This window comes from Contarinia nasturtii, unplaced genomic scaffold (assembly GCF_009176525.2).
Source record: "Contarinia nasturtii isolate CC-2019 unplaced genomic scaffold, AAFC_CNas_1.1 Cnas_scaffold_78, whole genome shotgun sequence".
NCBI classification, from domain to species: domain Eukaryota; kingdom Metazoa; phylum Arthropoda; class Insecta; order Diptera; family Cecidomyiidae; genus Contarinia; species Contarinia nasturtii.
Window position 1 is genome coordinate 4,029,319 of NW_022197436.1, and position 19,258 is coordinate 4,048,576.

Here is a 19,258-nt window from a genome sequence, read left to right on the forward strand (position 1 = left end):
CAAAAATCAATCAATTTTCTTTAATTTCATTTGTGTACTCCACTCTTCTGGTAGGTATTTCGTAAAAAACTGCAATATTTGCTCTTGTTCCACATTTTGACACTTGCTTATACTTGATACAGCTCATGACTAATTTACCGGTGCGCTAATCATAAATTATGCCACCAAATTTACAAAACATTTATTGAATTATTGCTGATGACTACCCAGCAAACAATTGATAGGGCAAATGCATCCATTATGAAGCACATATTGACGGTCGTTTTCGGGGTTAGATTCGTGTGTAGTTTCAGTCATTTCCATAGGTTTGGCATGGTGGAACATTCAGGTGTGAAAACATGGAAAAAGGGAAAGACAACCATTAATATCAGTTGAACTGGGTATAAAATACTTTTTTTAAATTAAAAACTTTACTCACCTACGGGCACTCCCCCTCCGTACAATGTTGTACTATTGTACAACTAGACCACAAGACTTTATATAGTCTGTTCATGTCTAGCTAAGCTAACTATAATAGTTAAAATATTTTATTTTATGTAATTTTTTGAATGTATGATTAATTGATGATGTTTGTTAGTTGACATTGTTGTTGTAGTCCGGCGGTCTTAACAATGAAACTGGCAATGGTACATCAAAGATCCGGCAAAGTCCTATGTAATTTAAAGCAAATACATTAAATAATGAATATTCTGTTTCCAATTGATTCATACCTTTGAGCATAATGCATTTTGCTGCAACAATATCTCGGTGCCAAGTAACTGTTTGTGGAACAACATCATCATCATCAACATTTAATGGCCAATTTTTGTAGGTAACTTTAACCTTTGACATTAAACGCCCAGTCCGAATTTTTTCGTTCACAGCCTCACGATTGCCATCGATAATTTGTCGCTTAATAATTGCACGTTTTCTTCTCAAAACACGTCTGTTGACCGTTGACACAATGATATCTGGCAGTCCAGCGACTGAATCTGGCAGGCCATCAATCTTTTTCGCTCTACAATCGTAGCACACTTTAAATCGATCATCTTTTGTGTGCCTTGGAAAACGTTCCTGACAATTCGCGCATGTTTGTGATGTTCCCCATTCATCTTGCATTTCAACTTCTGAATGTCCAAGTTTCTTAATGCTCACACGAAACTTACGCGATCCCGGACATCTTTTACGCTTTTTTATTCCAAACGGTCGATCGGGTTTCATCGCCCAAGCACCAAATTGAACCAACGACGGTTTGTTGTTTGTCACACGCACGGCGATTTGATCATTTACTCTGGTCGAGCGAATGTGATGGTCTAAATCCAGTCGTGCATATTCACGCGTCGCATAAGCTGCCATTCCTTTTCGTAACATTTTAATGCGATATTCAATGTATGATTTCCATGTTGAATTACGTGGTGATGGTGGACGATATGGGTAGGTTTTGAGATGTTCCTTCTCTTCGATATCAAACCATCCAGCCAACTTTTTCGCTTCTTTGTCTCGTTTTTTCTGCTGAGTTTCCCAATGAAAACGCTGGTTTGGTATTATAATGTTTTCCTTCAAAATGCAAAATGATACAAAAAACTATGAGTTTCTATTCAAAACCATTTCAAATTACATTTCAAAATATCTTACCTCAACAGCCGGCTCATCAGGTGTTTTTTGAATGTTGCGACGCACTACAGTTAACCACGATTTTTCATTCGGATCGATTCCAATGATGTATTTCTTGCCAATGAGTTTTTCCGGCCCCCGATTCGCTTGGGTTGTTTGCTGTGGTCGTTGTTGTCGCTGTGGTCGTTGTTGTCGCTGTGGTTTCTTGTACATTATGGATATTGAAACACTATCGGTCAAAATCTGATGATGGAATGGTTTCGATTTGCCCAATTTATTTATTTTACCGACATCGAACAACATATTCCATAGACCTGATCGATCAGTTTGGGTGTAGTACTTTAAATTTCTCTTATTCATCCGGTTGGTCCGCGTATTGAGAAAAGAAGGCACCAAATCAAGCTCGTTTACAATTTTATAATACAAGTCCTTAATGTCCAATCGCACGTTTTTCAAATGGTAGTCGCATAATGGTATAAGAGCAAAACTGCTTATTTTTGGTGGTCGATTGATTGTTGGCTCTTGAAAGTTCGGATTGTTACGAAACATTTCATGAATGGTATACCATTGTTCGGCATGACTGTGATACACTTCTATTTGCCGTTGCATTTGACCGAACAACCACAGTGATTCAAACCAACGATATTTTGCGAAAAATTTCATACTCACTGTTCCCGACCATCCAATTTCAGTCAAATCTCTCATTAAAATATTGAATTTTTCAACGCGTTGTGGATCCACATTATTACCATTATTACCATTTGTTAAATTCTTAAATCGATATGAAAACTCTTTGGCATTTCTGATGTCGATGTTATCAAATCTTGAGCCATTGTGGAATCGATTGCGATACCAACAACGCATTCGAAAAAAATTCTCAAGTCGTTTTTCACACCATGTGTTGGTATTGGTTTGAATGTTTGTGATATATTGTTTATAAAAATATCTCAAACCATTTCCCAACTTTTCATCATCTGGCCATCGGAACTGTTCTTCACTGTTTCTTTCTACCATGAAACGAAACTCGGGCAATATCCGATATTGACTATTGATATTGTTAACGTGTTGGTTTAATACCGCTCTGAAACAATCGGCAATGAACAGGCTTGGATGTGGTTTCAAAAAAAATGCACGATCGTCATTATCAAGTGCTTCATTCAAAATAAAAAGAATAGAAAGTGATGCCAATGCTGCCACTTCTGTCATTTGAACACTGCGCTCGAATAGCATTTTGGTCACAACTTCTCCAACACTTTCAATCCGTTCATGTTGTTGTCGCAGGATTGTTTGAAGTCCACATTTTATTACAACGTATTTGCTTTCTTCTGGTTGATTATCATCGAGCTCGTCGTCATCCATGTCTTTTTCTGTTCATTCTCAAAAAACTGATCAAATTATTCGAAAATAAAAAATAGACACAAATTTAGAAAAAAAATGCAACAAAAAAAGCATAGATTACGAATAAAATGAGATCACAATTTAAATGACAATCACTTATATCACAATTCAAATTAATCACTTCTTACCTCAACGATGTCACTCTGTATTCTGATTCAAATGATGAAATGTTTTCCAATATTCCGCAGATGAAAATTTTGTTGGAATATTCACCGTCAATTTTATGAATGCTTTCTTATTTTGAAATAACAACAGAGACAATCTCAAAACCAACAGTGAATTTATCCGTTTAACATCGAACAAACAAAATCATTGGAACAAATGTTAGCCAAAAATGACGACAAACAAAATGTTTCATACTCTAATATAAACACTCACACATAATTCTCAAGAATTCCTTTTACAAGCAAAGCACAATTTGTTACAAACAAAAAATGAGAACACACTCATATCACAATTCAAATCAATAACTTCTTATACTATATAACGCTGTGTCCTGATTAAAACGATGAAAATGTTTTTTTTTATTTTGAAATGAAAACAAAGACTGTCACAAAACGGACTGTGAATCTTTCCATTTGACATCGAGTGACTTCTACAGTTACGTTCCAAACACACCAAACCGTTGCTAAAATGACGATAAACAAAAAATGAATCTCATGTACAAGAATTCCATTTATTAATCACTGAATTTTGTTTTTTTTTTTCAACACAATGGCAACTTAACCATAATTACTTACCTTATTCTTAACAATAACTTCAAAATATTTTGATGCGAAAAAATCCCTATTTAGTTCAAAGAAATTAATTGATACGATGCAATGTTTACGAAGCACATTTTGAATGTAATCAGAAAAATCGGCTTCGATATGATACACACCAATACACACAGCTACAAACTGTCAAATGTCGTACACATTCAAACATGTTTCGAATTCGAAATTCGAATTTGAATTATGAAATAAAAAAAATAAAAAAAATAAAAAAATGTTTCTGAAACTAAAATCAAATCAAACAAATCTAAAAAAAGGTACATTTATAAATGTATTTCACAGTCACTTGAAATTCCTACGCAATGTTTTTTTTATTCATGCACAATCGAAACACACACAGAGAGAAGAGAGTAAGATTTGTATTTTCATCCTCTTTTTTTTCCGGTTTGTTTTTCAAATTTTATTTGCTTAAAATCAATCGTATGAATACGATATTATGAACTCAACGAGTTTATGTTATTTACATTTGTTTACATTGTATTGCCGCTACAGTTTCTTAGAATATAATAACAAAAAGAGAAACAATCGAAACACACAGAAGATGTTGTTGTGTATCGCAACACGAAAAAGCCGAAAAAGTGGTTCACATTATGCCTATATTCTACCTTCCATTTGACACGAAAATTGCCACAAAAATGGGTTAAAGCGTTACATTTTTTAACGTTAAAATGTCCTAAAAACGTTACATATTTGTTCGTTGGGTATAATTAAATAATAAAAATCGAAATTGATGGATCGATGTTCTTGTCTGAGAATGAAAAAAAAATTTCAACATTGGCGGTTTTGAACATGCTTCAAAAACAAAAGAAGTAAGAAAAGAAGAAAAAACGGAGAAGAAGATGAAAATAAAGAAGTAGAAGAATAAATGTAATAAACCATTCGTCCGTGTGATGAATTCTTTGTGTTTAGTCGAAAATGTGAGAAAAAAATCAACTAGATGAACTGAAATGGATTTTACTGTGCAATTGGAGGTCCAATTGAAAATCGTGACCGATAAATTAAAATTGAATTAAGCGCAACACTTCATAAATAACATTCTCTTTAACATGTCACTTTTCGGAGTGTACTCTCAATGAGGTAACACACACACACATTTTTATTGCTAGTACATGAGAGCTTTGCATCAATTTGTTGTAAATTGTTTGTAGTTATTCATATATTTTAATTTGTGTGCAATAAATTCACTGATCCATCCACAAAATTACCATCAACTATCGAATCGAAGAGATGATACAAGATGATTGTAAAAAAATCCATGTGATCAAGTGATTTTTCGATGATGCTTATGAGAAGAAAAAAATCCGATCCATTGGACAACATGAATTCAATTAAAATGTGATTTAAATCATGATTCCAAATCACGGCATGGTGTAAGACACACAAGCGAGCAATACAAATGTACACAGTAGTGCATTACAAATTTGTCGCATCGATAAATGTTTTGTAATCATTACGAACATCAATTCGAAATTGAAATGAATCGAAATAAAATTCACGAGTTTTAAGAATTGATTGAAGAGACGATGAAATTGCTTACCATAACGATAATTATCGGAGATAATAGGCAATTTTTGAATTGAATTATCGAATGTTAAAAGGCCTAAAGGCTTTCCAACAAGAGACAGAGAAATAGATAAAGAAAAAAGAAAGAAAGATAAATAGAAAAAACTAGTATTACAGTACATTTCATGATATTCGATAGCAAAATAATAGCCAATGGCTACTACACACTAAAGAAACAGAAAGAGAGCCCACAAATGAATGAGTATGAATATTTTTTCTTGGTGTCTACGACTACTGTATTTCTCGATGTACAAATTGCATTCTCATTCCGAAACATTTCGACTACACTATATTTGGGTATGATTCAAAACGAATGAAAATATTGCCAGTCGGCTCGATATGAAATTCATTGATCTATTCTAGATATAATTATTTTCACATAACATGTTCATCAATTTAACTACCAGTATTCATTTATTATACACATTTTGGCGGTAGCATTGCCAATCGCTGATTTACTGTGTGCCTCACAATTAGAGTGTTTGCGCTGATGCTGCCTATTTTGTTTTCGTTATTTCATCAATTTCGTTCGACGCTTTTTCTTTCTTGCATCTTCTGATGTTTTGCATTTGATTCATTTTTCATGCCACTTCAATTCTTTTCACCTTTTAAATTCGAGTTCATTTCAACTATGCGATTTCTTTTTCTTTCTCATTGTTTTGTGCGTTTTCCAATAGAGGACTTATCATTTTTATTATGCAATCGTATTTATTAAATCGATATATTCAATGTGTGTATGTGTATTGTGCACGCTTATACTGCCCCCGTAATGTATATTATTGGTCAATCGCATAAAATGCTGAATTTACATATAATAGCCAGTTATAACTTTTGTTATCCTTTTATAATAGATATTAATGCAGTGGCATTACACATCTATTTAACGACCATTTCTCCATAGTTGTCGTCACTTTTTCGGCTGCAGCCAATTTGTTTTAGCAAATGTCAATTTTATCGAAAACAATTTTCTTTTCACTGTCAAATTATTTTACATCACATCTTTTGGCATTAACTTAAATTTCTTTTCATTCTTCGGTTTTACCGAGAGACATGCAAGAGACGCGCATGTTTCAAATGCACGAGTGAACCAAGTGTATTTTTCTATCTTATCGATGGTAAACGAACAAAAATTAAATTTATTATGAGTAATATAAAAGAATGGCATTGCATGAATTGATGATGAGCTGATGAACTAAGGTCAAATACAATAAAATATATGAACTGGTCAAAATGAATGGATGAGTGTGTGTATCTTTTATCTACACGGTTTACTGATTAGTTCAATCGTAGTGTCTATTCACTTGTTGTTTTCAGAAATGTATCGTTCAATCTCTTCTCTGTGAATAAACAATTCATAAATTACAACAACAAAAAAAAAACATCGACATCATGCCAAATGACTTAAGCCGAACTCACATTCGTTAAATTAGATAATTTTCTCGATGATCCTTCTTTATTTCATGGAAAAATTATGTAAATAAGAGGCTGAGAAAAGAAAGAGAAATAAGCCGATGAAAAAAAAGAAGTGAAATTACGAATGTAGGCACAATGTATTTGGTTACAATGCATAATCAACGAATTATAATAATAGCATTTGGTTAAAATCGGGAATTTGAAATGCGATTGCGTTGAAAACAATTGAAAATGTGCGTTTTGGCACGCATTTCATGGTGTTCGATTTCAATCACTTTTCCTTTCTCAACGATTAAAATGCTCAAATTATCTAACCTTCGCTGTTCAAATTCATTGCTTTTTCACTGTTCAAATTCATCAATGCGATCGAGAGATGAAGACAAGAAAAAAGATCAACGTACTGGAAAGAACCCGTAAAATATTTGTGATGTAGTTTTTGTGTTTGGCCATTGTTAAAGAAATCTGTCTAATTTCCTGCTAGCAAAACCATTATTTAAATGTTAATTTTGAATAAATGGTCAGCGGCTTGTTAATATGCATTGAACTTGATTCGATTGTTGTACAAATGCGTGTGCAAAAAAGTAATGTTCACGCTACCGTTACCGCTTACAGAAGATACAATGTCTGTATGGTATTATGGCCTAAAGAGCCAAACGTGGATCGGACATTCTGGGTCTGCACACGTCTCTATCATTTGCCTTGGCGATGGCGTGACTGATAACTTATTTATAAATTCCAGTCGAAATTTTCGAGTTAATAAGGCCAACGGAAAGTTCGACATTTTTTCGCGTGATTTTTCACGCACACTTCATGTTTGAAACGTTTTGATACCGAAACCCGTAAATGGACCGACAATTGTCTTTTGCTTACATTAATTTGTTTGTGTTTGTATTTGAAAAAATATATATATCAAATCCCATTATGTTGTCTCTACTTTTAAATTTGTAGCGTCTAGTGGAGTGTAAAAAAAATTGGCTAGAAATGTACTTGATGTGAATAGCAAATGAGCGTTTAGGCTTTTTTTGTTGTTATAGAACACAGTAGACGTCGTAAGTCAAACAAAAGATGATGGTAAATTTATTAGGAAATCTTGTTTGGGTGAATAAGCCATCGTTGTTGAGTCATTTGTTTATTGGGATGCCAATTGTAAAAATTTATTTGTCGTGACATCATAACTTCCGATGAGACACGAACGAACATAAAAGTAAAACTGTTTAATTATGACTTTGGTATTGTGGATTCGACGTGCTTTTTTTCTGTTTACTTTTCAAATTTTATTTGAAAAAATGGTGAGAGAGAATAAAAACCATTAAAATTGTCACCAAATAGAAGAACCCCGAAGGTTTTGTTTCTGTATAAACGGGTGTTTTGTCAACAATCCGAATGAGCCAAACGAAATACAAAATGGAAAATCATATTTCACGATATGTCGTCGTTGTCGCCATGAACACATTCTTTTCCGATTCGAGATTGATACAAAACAAAAGAACGTCTTTTGATGAAATATTTCGAAACGGAATTGTATCTGTCGTTTGACTGAAACAACTCAAACGATAATAATGCAATAAAAACAAAATTAATCTTATGTGTGTGTTTGTGTGTAATTTGTATTTGAAATGTTCCTCATAATGCTGATTGCTATTCGTTTCTTTTCCTTCGTCGTCATCTTCTTCTTCTTCATTTTGTTTTCTTAAGTTTTTGTTTGTGTATGCCAACTCATCCGTTTACAACATCATGTGTCGTGATTTTGTGTCAAACGATAATTTGTTCTCGATTCTTTTCATGCCATATCATCACTTACAGATCAATGTAATGTGTGGTACAATGCACTGAGGTTGTAAACGAGCAGAAGAAAAAAAAACACACGATGAAACAAATAACAAGACAAAAAAAAATTATACAAATAACAGAGCAAATTTCAGCGATGTGACAAAACGTGTAACCGTCGTAGCGTTAAACAAAGGAAAATATCTCCTATTGAAATATTAAAACCAAAGAAATATTCAGAAAAACTCAAAGCGCCGTAAATTTTATTGGTTAACATTTTGGAATATCTGGATGTGCATGAGAATTGAGAGAGTGTGTTCAACTCATTTTTTTTTGTGAATGAATTGCCCTGAAATGGTCTTCGGTTCCATCATCTAACTATCACATTAGTCGTCGTCATTATTCACTTTCGTTATTTTCCAGTCAACAAAAAGAATTCTAAATTGTAGACGCGTTAAGCAAATTTCATGGATTGTTTATGCGGTTTGTATCACGACATCCAAATCAAACAACTTGTTACAATTTTCCTTTATTACATCAGTTTTGACGAGCGCTAATCACTTTATTTTATCTTATGTTTTTTTCTGTGTCTGTCGTGAATCAATGAAAAATTGGGCAATGTATTTTTGTTGCTGATTTGATGGTTGGCCAAAAGGACGTTAATGCGTTAATACATTTGACTAATTTCAACGTATTCTTTCTGATGAAATGGCATGAAAAACAAGTGTTTTTTTTTGGTTAGAGATATATTTCGTGTTTGTCTTGAGCAAAAATTCTTTGATCATAAGACTCCAGTTTGGCAAGACAGAGCCAATTGAAACGTTCTCTTCCATGCATTTAGCCATTTCGAACCGAAAATAATAATTGAGATGATCTGCTGCTTTTGGAACAATAAAACGCAATGAATTCGTTTACTCTATTTAATCGTAGCATGTCACCTCCCGTCGTGTGTTATTGTTCGCCGTTGTCTCGAAAACGATTCCATTTGATTGCTTTTCCCAATCATTTGTCGGTATTGCACTAACAAATGAAGAAAAAATAAACCATTTCAAAATAAACCACTAAAACTGAGTATGAATGCACGTCTTCAACAGCGGTACAATGGTGAGCGCGAAAAAAAATAAACACATTTTTTTTCGGTTGCAAAAGGAATTCGTATGTATATAATTTCTGCCGATGCACCAAGAGTCACATCATATGAATCTCTCGCTTTGGCTGGATTATCTTTTTTGCTAATTGACTTTCGATCTTCACATCGTCGAAACAAATGCGAGAAAAGATAGCAAGAATGGGAAAGGCCCAACAACCAAACAACAACAACATCAACAAAAAATCAAACCAAAATAGCATTAAAGCACATCACATTCGAGAGCCAAGTATACTTAATTTTGCGTAACAAATTCGAAATGTGTGACGATGATGACACTACAAGTACAATTTACAAGATTTTTATGTCTGCATTCCAATAATAATAGAACTGTAAACATAAATCATAAGCCATCAATTGAAGATCGAAAGAAAAGGAAGAAGAAGAATGAGAAAATAAATGGCGCTTCACTTAGCCATTTTGAAGATGATGCTAGCTCATTTATTAGTTGTTTTGTTTAGAATTTGAATAGCATACTTCCTTGTGCACGCTAAAGGCGGCCGACAATACATTGACGAAATTCTCGTATTTCCACACCATCTGCATTCGATTGCAAATACATGATTTCATCACACGACCGAAGTGAACAGTAAGTGATCAATCGATTATCTTCTCGTTTTTTTTTGTTGTTGCAAGGATCCCCAAGAAGACGAAGAAAAAGAAACATTGTATTATTTTTGTATTTCAATGCGCAAAATGCAATAGCTAATTGCATTTTGGTTGATGCGATTCACAGTTTAACTGGATATGATGCGAATTTGATGAGGCCACACACGAATGGAATGAATTTAACAATCACCTCAATTTTCGTGTTGTGCGCGCGCACGATGCAAAATGATTTATCTCGAGTTGACTGGCGCTGAAACAGTGATTGCAAATTGAATTGCTGATCAAGAATTGATGGAAAAAAGACAGAAAAATAGACAGAAATAATCATTTGTATGATCAATTAAAAGGTACTCTATCAAAATGCAGCGACAAAAGGCGAACAAAAACGCAAAATATGTGTCATGATTAATTATAGCTGTTTGTATACCATTTGTCGCGCATCATCTACGTTCAAATTATTGTGTATTGTAAAATCAAATGCAATCATGAATGCACGCACTTAATTTCATCAGATTGGCACCAATCCATCCGACAATGAGATACATCCACCACGAGATCACATCGCGTCTCTCTCTTGCTGCCATTCATTCACCGAAAAGCATTGAATTCAGTCTTGGCTACTGTTGTATGTGGAGAAACAAATGGGAAACTAAAGCAACAAATTGGGGGGATCTTTGTACTTGGTTATTGTTGTTTCAATTGGTTTGCGTGGGCCCTTCATTTCGATAGATATAGCATTTGCATGAACATCGGTGGAAAAACCATCGAATGCCAAACCGTACCGTTCAAAGCTCTTTTTCTCCCTCTCGGCGAGCACATGTTTGATCGTGCACATGCAGACATGCACACACATACACAATCTTACGCTTGATTCTAAGAAACAATATCAAGATGTACTTGCGGTTATTCACGTATTTGCATTCAAATAAACCTGTGCGTCAATGTGTACGTATGTATATGGCCGTATCGTTTTTTTTTTCTCTTCTCTTCACTTATGAGCTTAGATAGAGTGAAATAGAAGCGAACGAACATACAAGAAAAAAAAAACACACAAGAGAGATTTAAATTGATACACACTCATTGATCATACACAAAATGTACAAGAGATGAAAGGGAAACTGATCGGCTGTTTAGCACAATTTTTTGGTATATAAAGATAAACTAAACCTTAGCTGCCATCATTCACTGTCTTCCCATCATCTCAATTATTTGGGTAGCTCTTTTACAGTCTCTCTACTAACAGTGAATTTGTTGTTATTCCAACAACCATTCGGAGCTTGTCGCATTTGATTTGATTTTTTTTTTACAAGAAAAAAAAAATCAGTTACAAACCGAATTTTTAACGGTTAGTTGTTTATTTCTAATTTATTTTTTATTTAAATTTTTTTATTAAGCAAGTGTTAAAAGTGTACATCAAATGAATGTATATAAAGTTGATGTCTTGTAAATTTTTATCGTGTTTGTTGATGGACTGTTAAGTGATTGAAAATAGAAAAGAGTGTTAAATTATTTTATGTGAAATGAAAAGAAAATCTTTGCAAATTGCGATTGGGAGATAAAATAAACATTTTTTTCAATTTTACTCGATCGTTACTTCATGCAATGAGAAAAAGAAACGAAACGAATTTTATCCTGTTGGCGCTTATTTTCAAAATTCGTGATACACCATTTGCACAGCGCAATCAATTGCGAACGTCGGCCAAAACACACACAAAACATCGATGGCATTTGATTTAGAAATCACATTCAATGCTATTGAATGGCACAACGAACGTTTTCAGAGATATTTTAAAATTCTCTCACATCCATATCCATTCAATCGGCTAAAGAAAGTCCAAATTTTCCAATTATATTGCCTCATTGCATGAAATGCAATATAAAAACAAAATAAAAACGAACAAAAACAATTGAACAACTAGCGATATATAGACATTTCACGTGATCATGATCCCCTGCTGATCAACGTGTAACGTCTGTTTTTTTTTTTTTTTTCGTTGCGATTCTCACAAAACATTGTTGAGATGACAGAGAAACGGCACATCGGTGTCGGCACGGAATTGAATATAACGTTTACTCGAAATGAAACCGTCAATTCGATGACGGTGAAAATGAAATTACCATTCTGCATGAAAATTCGAGCTCCATGACACATAGAGCTGTCTGAAGAGAATTGCGATGTGACCCGCACCGATGAAAATGTGTTTAGTCATTATTATTGTGTTGAGTTGTGTTTACTTGGCTAGACTTTGTAACGATTGATTCCATTTACTACTAGCAAGAAAAAAAGAAGAAGAAACGAGCAATAACAGATGCACAAATAACCAAATAGACAAAACAAAATCGATGAAAAACGAAACAATAACAACCACATCAACAAATCGTCAAATTGTTTAAGGTTATTATACTCAAGATGTGTGTGTGTGTGTGTGCACGAATTGCCGCACAAACAGTTCACAATCATCTGTGTCTCATGTTTTAAGTATTGGCACTTAACAAGATATATCAAGCACCGTACAAAATCAATGAATGGACGAACGTAGCCGTACAGCTGAATGAATGAAACGAACCAACATTGTACATTTAAAAAAAAAACGAAGTCAAATAGCCGCGTGTATTACGGTAAAGAGCAAAGATTTGAATGCACGCTTTTGCCTTCATCATCGTCTCAATTTTCAGCTGACTACGTGTGTACGGGCCATTGGCAAGCATATGATTCGGGCCATTCGAGTGTGTATAAATGAAACACATAATGAGTAAATGGTTTTCATACCACCGCATCTTCTTTCGGAACATAATCGGAGTCACATTGTTTCGTACTGCATTGTAGATATTTTCTCATAGACGAAATTGATATTTTGGATGGTAATCGATTCTGTGTTCGATGTTTTACTAATATATTCCTAAGAAATGTATCTTCGATGTCAATTGATTTAGTGCGGGCTTTGCAAAAATATGTTGTTTTCGTTGGTATTTTTCTTTCTTCTCCAGTGCGTGTTACCTTCCAGTCATTTTCCAAATAAACAAAGACCAAAAAACGCGTCCTCAGTTCGACGTAAAGCGAATTAATCTTTAATTACTCTCATTTCGCTACAGTTGTTGGTTGTTGTCATCTGATTTTTTTTCATTCTCATTCTTTAAATTCGCATCAAATTCAATTTCAAATGGAAAATTTCAATTATTTTATGAGCCGACACCTTTTGCACATTTGTTTCATAGGTCAACGTGAAGATTTTCTAGCACAGCGTAATTAAACGTAACTCAACATGAAGGCACATATAAATAAGGTAATTATTTTGCACATCGTTCTACATTATTTTTGCTCAATTTCTATTTGTTGTGGTGGCCATTAAAAAGGTGGTAGAAAATGTGAATTAAATTCTATTAAAAAAGCCATTTTTTGTGTAAAAAACAACAAAATATTATAAATTCGATCATTTCTTCAGTTGAAACATTTATTTTTACATTCATGGGGTTACCTTATGAAGATAAGTTATGATCAATCTATGCTGATGTCATTTTATTTTTCCATCATAGAAAATTGTAGTATTATTATTATGCTTGGGATGTGCAATTGCCGGTGCACATAAAAAGCGAGATGGTAAGAGATTTGTATTTTTTTTTCTCGAATTGATCAAATGTTTCGCTTTAAACATGTTAAAAACATATATATTGATTTTATGTTCAGCTCCATTTGCACCTCCAAACCGATCATATTTACCGCCACAACAATCATCGTCTCAGCAGCCATCAAATCAATATGGTCCACCAAGTCAAGGTTCGGGCGGATTTGGCGGAAACCAAGGTGGAAATCAAGGTGGATTTGGGGGTAGCGGTTTTAATCAACCATCGAATCAATATGGCCCACCTCAATCAGGTGGATCAGGAGGCTTTAATCGACCATCTGGCAGTCAAGGTATAAATAGCAACCAAATTCACATTCGTTATTTATTTCAAAGTTGATTGTGCTTCAAACATATTTTACTGAGTTTCATTCAAAATTAAATTATCATTTTGTGAGTGAAAAGCACATTTTTTATATCAATTTCATGATTAGGTCGTATTAAGGTTGAATACAAATGGATCGCGAACTGGTCGTATTTTTGATAGACACTATCGGTTCGCAATCAAATATTTTAATGAAGTTCTATGTTTACAGTGTAAATCGACATAAAAGAATAAATTGAAATGGTAATAATTCATTGTTTTTTTTTAATGATTACAGGTGGAGTCAGCAGCTCGTACATTCCACCACCGTCAGGAAATTTCCAACAGCAGCAGCAGCAGCAACAACAACAACAAGGCGGATTTGGAGGAGGCTCACCTTCCGGTGGTTATCCATCAAGCCGACCTGGCCAAGGTAATTTTATAGTATTTAGGTGCTTTTGGTTCATAAATCAGAAGATCCTTACTGAATAGTGTCAGTTTAAGTTTAAGAAATATTTCAAAGCTTAACAACGAAATTGAAATTTATCATAGCTCCATCACAGCAATACGGGCCACCTCAACAGCAACAGCAAGGAGGTTTCGGTAGTGGAAGCGGTTTCTCGGGCCCATCTTCGGGCGGTTACCCATCGGGACGACCTGGCCAAGGTATGAATCATATTACTCAATTGCAAATGAAAACAATGTTAATGATCCAATTTCAAATTTAGCTCCATCACAACAATACGGGCCACCACAACAATCACAACAAGGTGGTTTTGGTAGCGGTGGAAGCGGCGGAAGCGGTTTTGGATCAGCATCTGGCCCATCATCTGGTGGTTATCCATCAGGCAGACCTGGCGGTCAAGGTATATGTGAATTTTGAATTGATAAAAATTAAAGATTGGAAAAATTTATCAAAAAAATATAGAGAGCTAAAAAAAACAAATTCTATGGAGTATAGCTAATTGAAATCTTTTAATTAGCGCCATCCCAGCAGTATGGACCCCCTCAACAAAATAGTTTTGGCCAACAACCACCACCACCTCAGCAACAACAAGGTGGTTTTGGTAGTGGCGGAAGCGGTGGTTTCGGATCAGCCTCTGGCCCATCATCTGGTGGTTATCCATCAGGTCAACCAGGTCAAGGTACATTATCTTTTATGATGGACAATTTGTTTTCAAATAATATTTTGTCGTCGAATAATCCACTTTCGTTAGGTAATGCACCTTCACAACAGTATGGACCACCACAATCGCAACAATTCGGACCAGGATCACGCAGCAGCTCATCGGGTGGATTCCCTGCACAACCTTCACAACAGTATGGCACTCCTGCTTTTTCATCACAATCATCTCAGCAATTTGGTGGTGCACCAAGACAAACTTTCTCACCACCAGCTACTAGCTACGGAATCCCAGACCGAACATCTCCAGGATTGGGTATAAACATACTGATAGATTATATTGAGATTGGAATTATTAATACTTTGTTTAATTTTCTCAGCTCCACCAGCCCCATCTAGCAGTTACAATGCACCACAACAACAGCAAGGATCAGGATTTGGTAATGACAGACACCATTTTCGCATTAAATAAATGGAATTACTAATGATGAAATTAACGTTTTTCAGGCGGTAATACTCCATCCGGAAGTTATGGCCCACCACAGCAATCATCAGGATTTGGTAAAACAAAATGAACAACACTGCCACTTCACAGCTAAAACAAATAATCGGAAAATTGTTACTGAACACTTAATTATTTTCAGGCACACCATCCGGAAGCTATGGTCCACCTCAACAATCATCATCTAGTTTCGGTAAAAATTTATTCTATTTTTTTTTAAACTCATTGAACATTTCAAGAGAGATTTATCAAAAAATTAAAATGCAACGACTTGAATGAATGTGTCATTAACAAGATCAGAAAAAGTCGTTAATTTTAAAAATCCAATGAAAAACTTCATTTCACAAAAAATGATTCATATTCTTATAAAAAAAACCTTAGGCTCTCCATCTGGTGGTAGCTTTGGTCAACCACAGCAATCCTCGTCATCAGCAGGATTTGGTAATAAATTTATTATTTGATTTTTATTCTTAACAGCAATTCAATTTATTCATAAACAAATATTAGGCACTCCATCAGGAAGCTATGGACCGCCTCAATCGGGTTCCGGTAAGATTTCAACTGAATATTTACCATCTGATTGCAAATGCTTTTGAATTCATTTGATACTTATTGAAAACAATCGAACCAACACAGGTCTGCAAGGTGGTGCAAATGGATATCCATCGGGTCGGCCATCAAATGGTTTCGGTAGTTCGCAAGGCAGTGGATTTGGCGGAAATCAAGGTGGCGGCGCCGGCGGCGGTAGCAATGGATACAGTCAAGGTGGATACAGTCAAGGCGGTAATGGTTTTGGTGGTAACAATGGTGGCAGCGCTGGATATCCATCGGGTCGGCCAGGCAGTCAAGTACCTCCAACGATTACACAGCAGTATGCACCAAACGGCGGTTATCAATACTAAAAAAAAAAGTTCGCGTCACATCTATAGTTGCATTTGGTTTCTTTTCCTAAGGTTAAAATTATGTTATTTTCAAAAGAAAAACAAAAAAAAAGTGAAACACAATTCGCAAGCCGTTACCATTGTCATGTGCTTCAACTATATGAACGAATGGAAGGAGCTATGTGAAAAGAAACTGAATTATAATTTTAATCATAAGTGCCTTATTCGACATTAACTGCTTACTCCATTGAATTCTTCATTCTTCTTCTTCTTCTTCTTTTTCCGCTCCAGTTTTAATGCATTAACATTGTCGCTATCTTTCTTTTGATTCCGCATCTCTAGCTCACACTATATGTCTCATACACTGCTTTCAATTGCTAACAAACAAAAAACCAACCAATCACGACAAACCATTGCAATTTGAAAAAAAAAAAAAAAACGAGAACATCCATTTGTATTTAAATTATTTTATGTTTCATATTTCATGTGTTTTAATATTTGTGAATTTTCATTAGCGCATACGTGAAATTTATTCTTTTATTTTATGATTCTTTTGAACAAAAAAAAAAGTTTTGAATGAAATATAAATCTCAAAAAGTATAAATTCAACATTGTACAAATAAATTTTATTGTATATTATTATGCTCTAACTGTTTTTACAAAATGGAAAAAAAAATGGTGAAAAACAAACAAAAATACTCAATGAAATAAAAAAAAAACCTATATTGATGATGAAAACCACAAATACACTAGAATTATATATTTTATTTTTATTTTATCGATGCCGTAACTGAATTACAATCGAAATGACTTGCTGCAGTAACATTTCATTCATAATAATGATCGTTTTCACGAAGCAAGAGAGATTTTACCACAAAATTTATCAGATTTGAAGAAATGTGTGTGTGTGATTTATTGCATATGCATGCACATCAGCGGGGGTATTGAAACGAAACAAACGATAGCAATGCTATTTCATGAATTTGAAGCTCTCATTTGCAGAATCTTTATCTTGATTATTTCATCGTGCTACGTAAAATCAAATGCGACGCATAAACTTTATAACAATGGTAAAATAAGTTCAAAATGTGCCGCATTTCATTCTATTATGCGCGCACACAATCAGCAAAAGTGATTACATTATTATTATTTTCAACATTAATGTCTACACATGTTTAACATTTTAATCATAATCACTTCTTTTACAAAATTGAAGCGGAAACCAGTTGCGACTTATCATTTGTCAGCCGAACGCAATCGAATTCGGTACCTATGACATTACATTGTGATTACATAAAATCTGAAGCTTAAGATTTGCTTACGAAATGTGTATTGAATTGTAAATTCATTTTTCGATGAAATTTTTTTACGAGGTTTACTCGACGATACGAATGTAACGTTTGTGTGTGTGAACGAGAGAAAGTAAGTTTAATCAAATTGAGAAATATGCCTGGTGGATTTTCATATGTACGGTTAATTTAATATTGTTTCGAATTTGGAAAGACGATATAAATTCATTGCTGGAAATTAAATTACGGGAATCACATTGCAAACAAATAACTTTCCAAATTTTAAGATATGGGAAAAATAATCAAAATTAATTCATCAACAATAATTGACATTACACATGACATATATACATTCGCATGCCAATTCAAACTATTTTGTATAATATTGTCTCTGCATTGATGGTATAAAGGGTAGGCAGACCATATTTCTAAAAAAAGAAGAAATTTTTCATGTACTCAATGTAAAATTCAAATGTCACAACCAAATTATTAAGTGGAAACATCGAAACCATTTTAGACTCAAACACTATTTTCAAACCCTTTTATCTTTAATGTTTGGGTTTTTTTTGGTAACGAAAAAGGTTTTACGAGTTTTTTAGCAGAGTACCGTACTTCAAACGTGTACCACTGAGTTCGTTTATGAAGAGAATGAAGGCCATAAAATCGTTACCATAAAAAAAGTCTTTTAGTTCTAGGCTTTCCATTCGAATTTGCTCGGTACTTTATGTACAAACCAAATTACAAAAGGAGAATGTTTTGTTGTTAATTGCAAAATTTAAATTAAATAAAAAAGAATTTTGATTCGTTCTTTACGCATATCGATAACGACGAGCTGGGATATTTTCAGATTAACCTTTTCAACATTCAGCCAAAACTTCTGAAAAATCAATATAAAACAAATGAAAAAAATATATATTGCAAAAGTTTATGTACATATATGTAGATAATTCGGTATCGTGTTGATTTTATTCGTGCTTTGCTTTTATGGTTGTTTCTATCCAGAGTTCATTGTACGAAAGCTATGTGAATCGCATTGATTGAATCTCTTTATAAAGCAATGAAATATTATTGAAAATTTCACACTATTTTTCAATAAAAATGATGAGATTTTAGTTCGATTTGAAATCACAAATAGAGTTCAAATATTTTGATCAATTCATTGAAATGTTCAAGATAAAATGGTATAGTATATCCTATTGTATATTATACGATTCAAAAGACATCATGTATGATTTCATCATCAAAACCATATAAAAAAGGAGTGATATTCAGTGGA

The 19,258-nt window shown here is 34.0% G+C and overlaps 2 protein-coding genes across 3 annotated transcripts; one reads left to right on the forward strand and one right to left on the reverse strand.

Moving 5' to 3' along the window:
* Positions 1 to 209: 209 nt before the first annotated feature.
* LOC116337492 lies at positions 210 to 3,240 on the reverse strand. Of its 2 annotated transcripts, XM_031762111.1 has the most exons (4): positions 3,120 to 3,240; positions 1,615 to 2,978; positions 711 to 1,536; positions 210 to 650 (listed from the first exon to the last, which is right to left on the reverse strand). In XM_031762111.1, the coding sequence occupies exons 2-4, from the start codon at positions 2,950 to 2,952 to the stop codon at positions 574 to 576; spliced, it is 2,241 nt and encodes a 746-aa protein (XP_031617971.1). In that variant the 5' UTR covers positions 2,953 to 2,978; positions 3,120 to 3,240; the 3' UTR covers positions 210 to 573. The 2 variants fall into 2 exon arrangements, with proteins under 2 accessions (XP_031617971.1, XP_031617961.1); XM_031762101.1 differs by having other exon boundaries at positions 210 to 1,536.
* An 8,215-nt stretch (positions 3,241 to 11,455) lies between these two features.
* LOC116338132 (pro-resilin-like) lies at positions 11,456 to 16,829 on the forward strand. Its single transcript, XM_031763211.1, has 15 exons — positions 11,456 to 11,608; positions 13,480 to 13,547; positions 13,798 to 13,861; positions 13,949 to 14,176; positions 14,486 to 14,620; positions 14,740 to 14,853; positions 14,916 to 15,053; positions 15,171 to 15,332; positions 15,405 to 15,626; positions 15,691 to 15,750; positions 15,818 to 15,871; positions 15,955 to 16,005; positions 16,194 to 16,253; positions 16,320 to 16,361; positions 16,449 to 16,829. The coding sequence occupies exons 2-15, from the start codon at positions 13,527 to 13,529 to the stop codon at positions 16,712 to 16,714; spliced, it is 1,617 nt and encodes a 538-aa protein (XP_031619071.1). The 5' UTR covers positions 11,456 to 11,608; positions 13,480 to 13,526; the 3' UTR covers positions 16,715 to 16,829.
* Positions 16,830 to 19,258: the final 2,429 nt, after the last annotated feature.

What these genes read in the sequence shown, in the direction of transcription:
- LOC116337492 (XM_031762101.1), bottom strand. Translation starts at nt 2,952, where the DNA reads ATGGATGACGACGAGCTCGATGATAATCAACCAGAAGAAAGCAAATAC. An exon ending in CTGATGAGCCGGCTGTTGAG is followed by an intron (nt 1,537 to 1,614) that starts GTAAGATATTTT and finishes TGCATTTTGAAG; the next exon opens with GAAAACATTATAATACCAAA.
- LOC116338132 (XM_031763211.1), top strand. Translation starts at nt 13,527, where the DNA reads ATGAAGGCACATATAAATAAG. An exon ending in TGAAGGCACATATAAATAAG is followed by an intron (nt 13,548 to 13,797) that starts GTAATTATTTTG and finishes TTTCCATCATAG; the next exon opens with AAAATTGTAGTATTATTATT. An exon ending in TGCACATAAAAAGCGAGATG is followed by an intron (nt 13,862 to 13,948) that starts GTAAGAGATTTG and finishes TTTTATGTTCAG; the next exon opens with CTCCATTTGCACCTCCAAAC.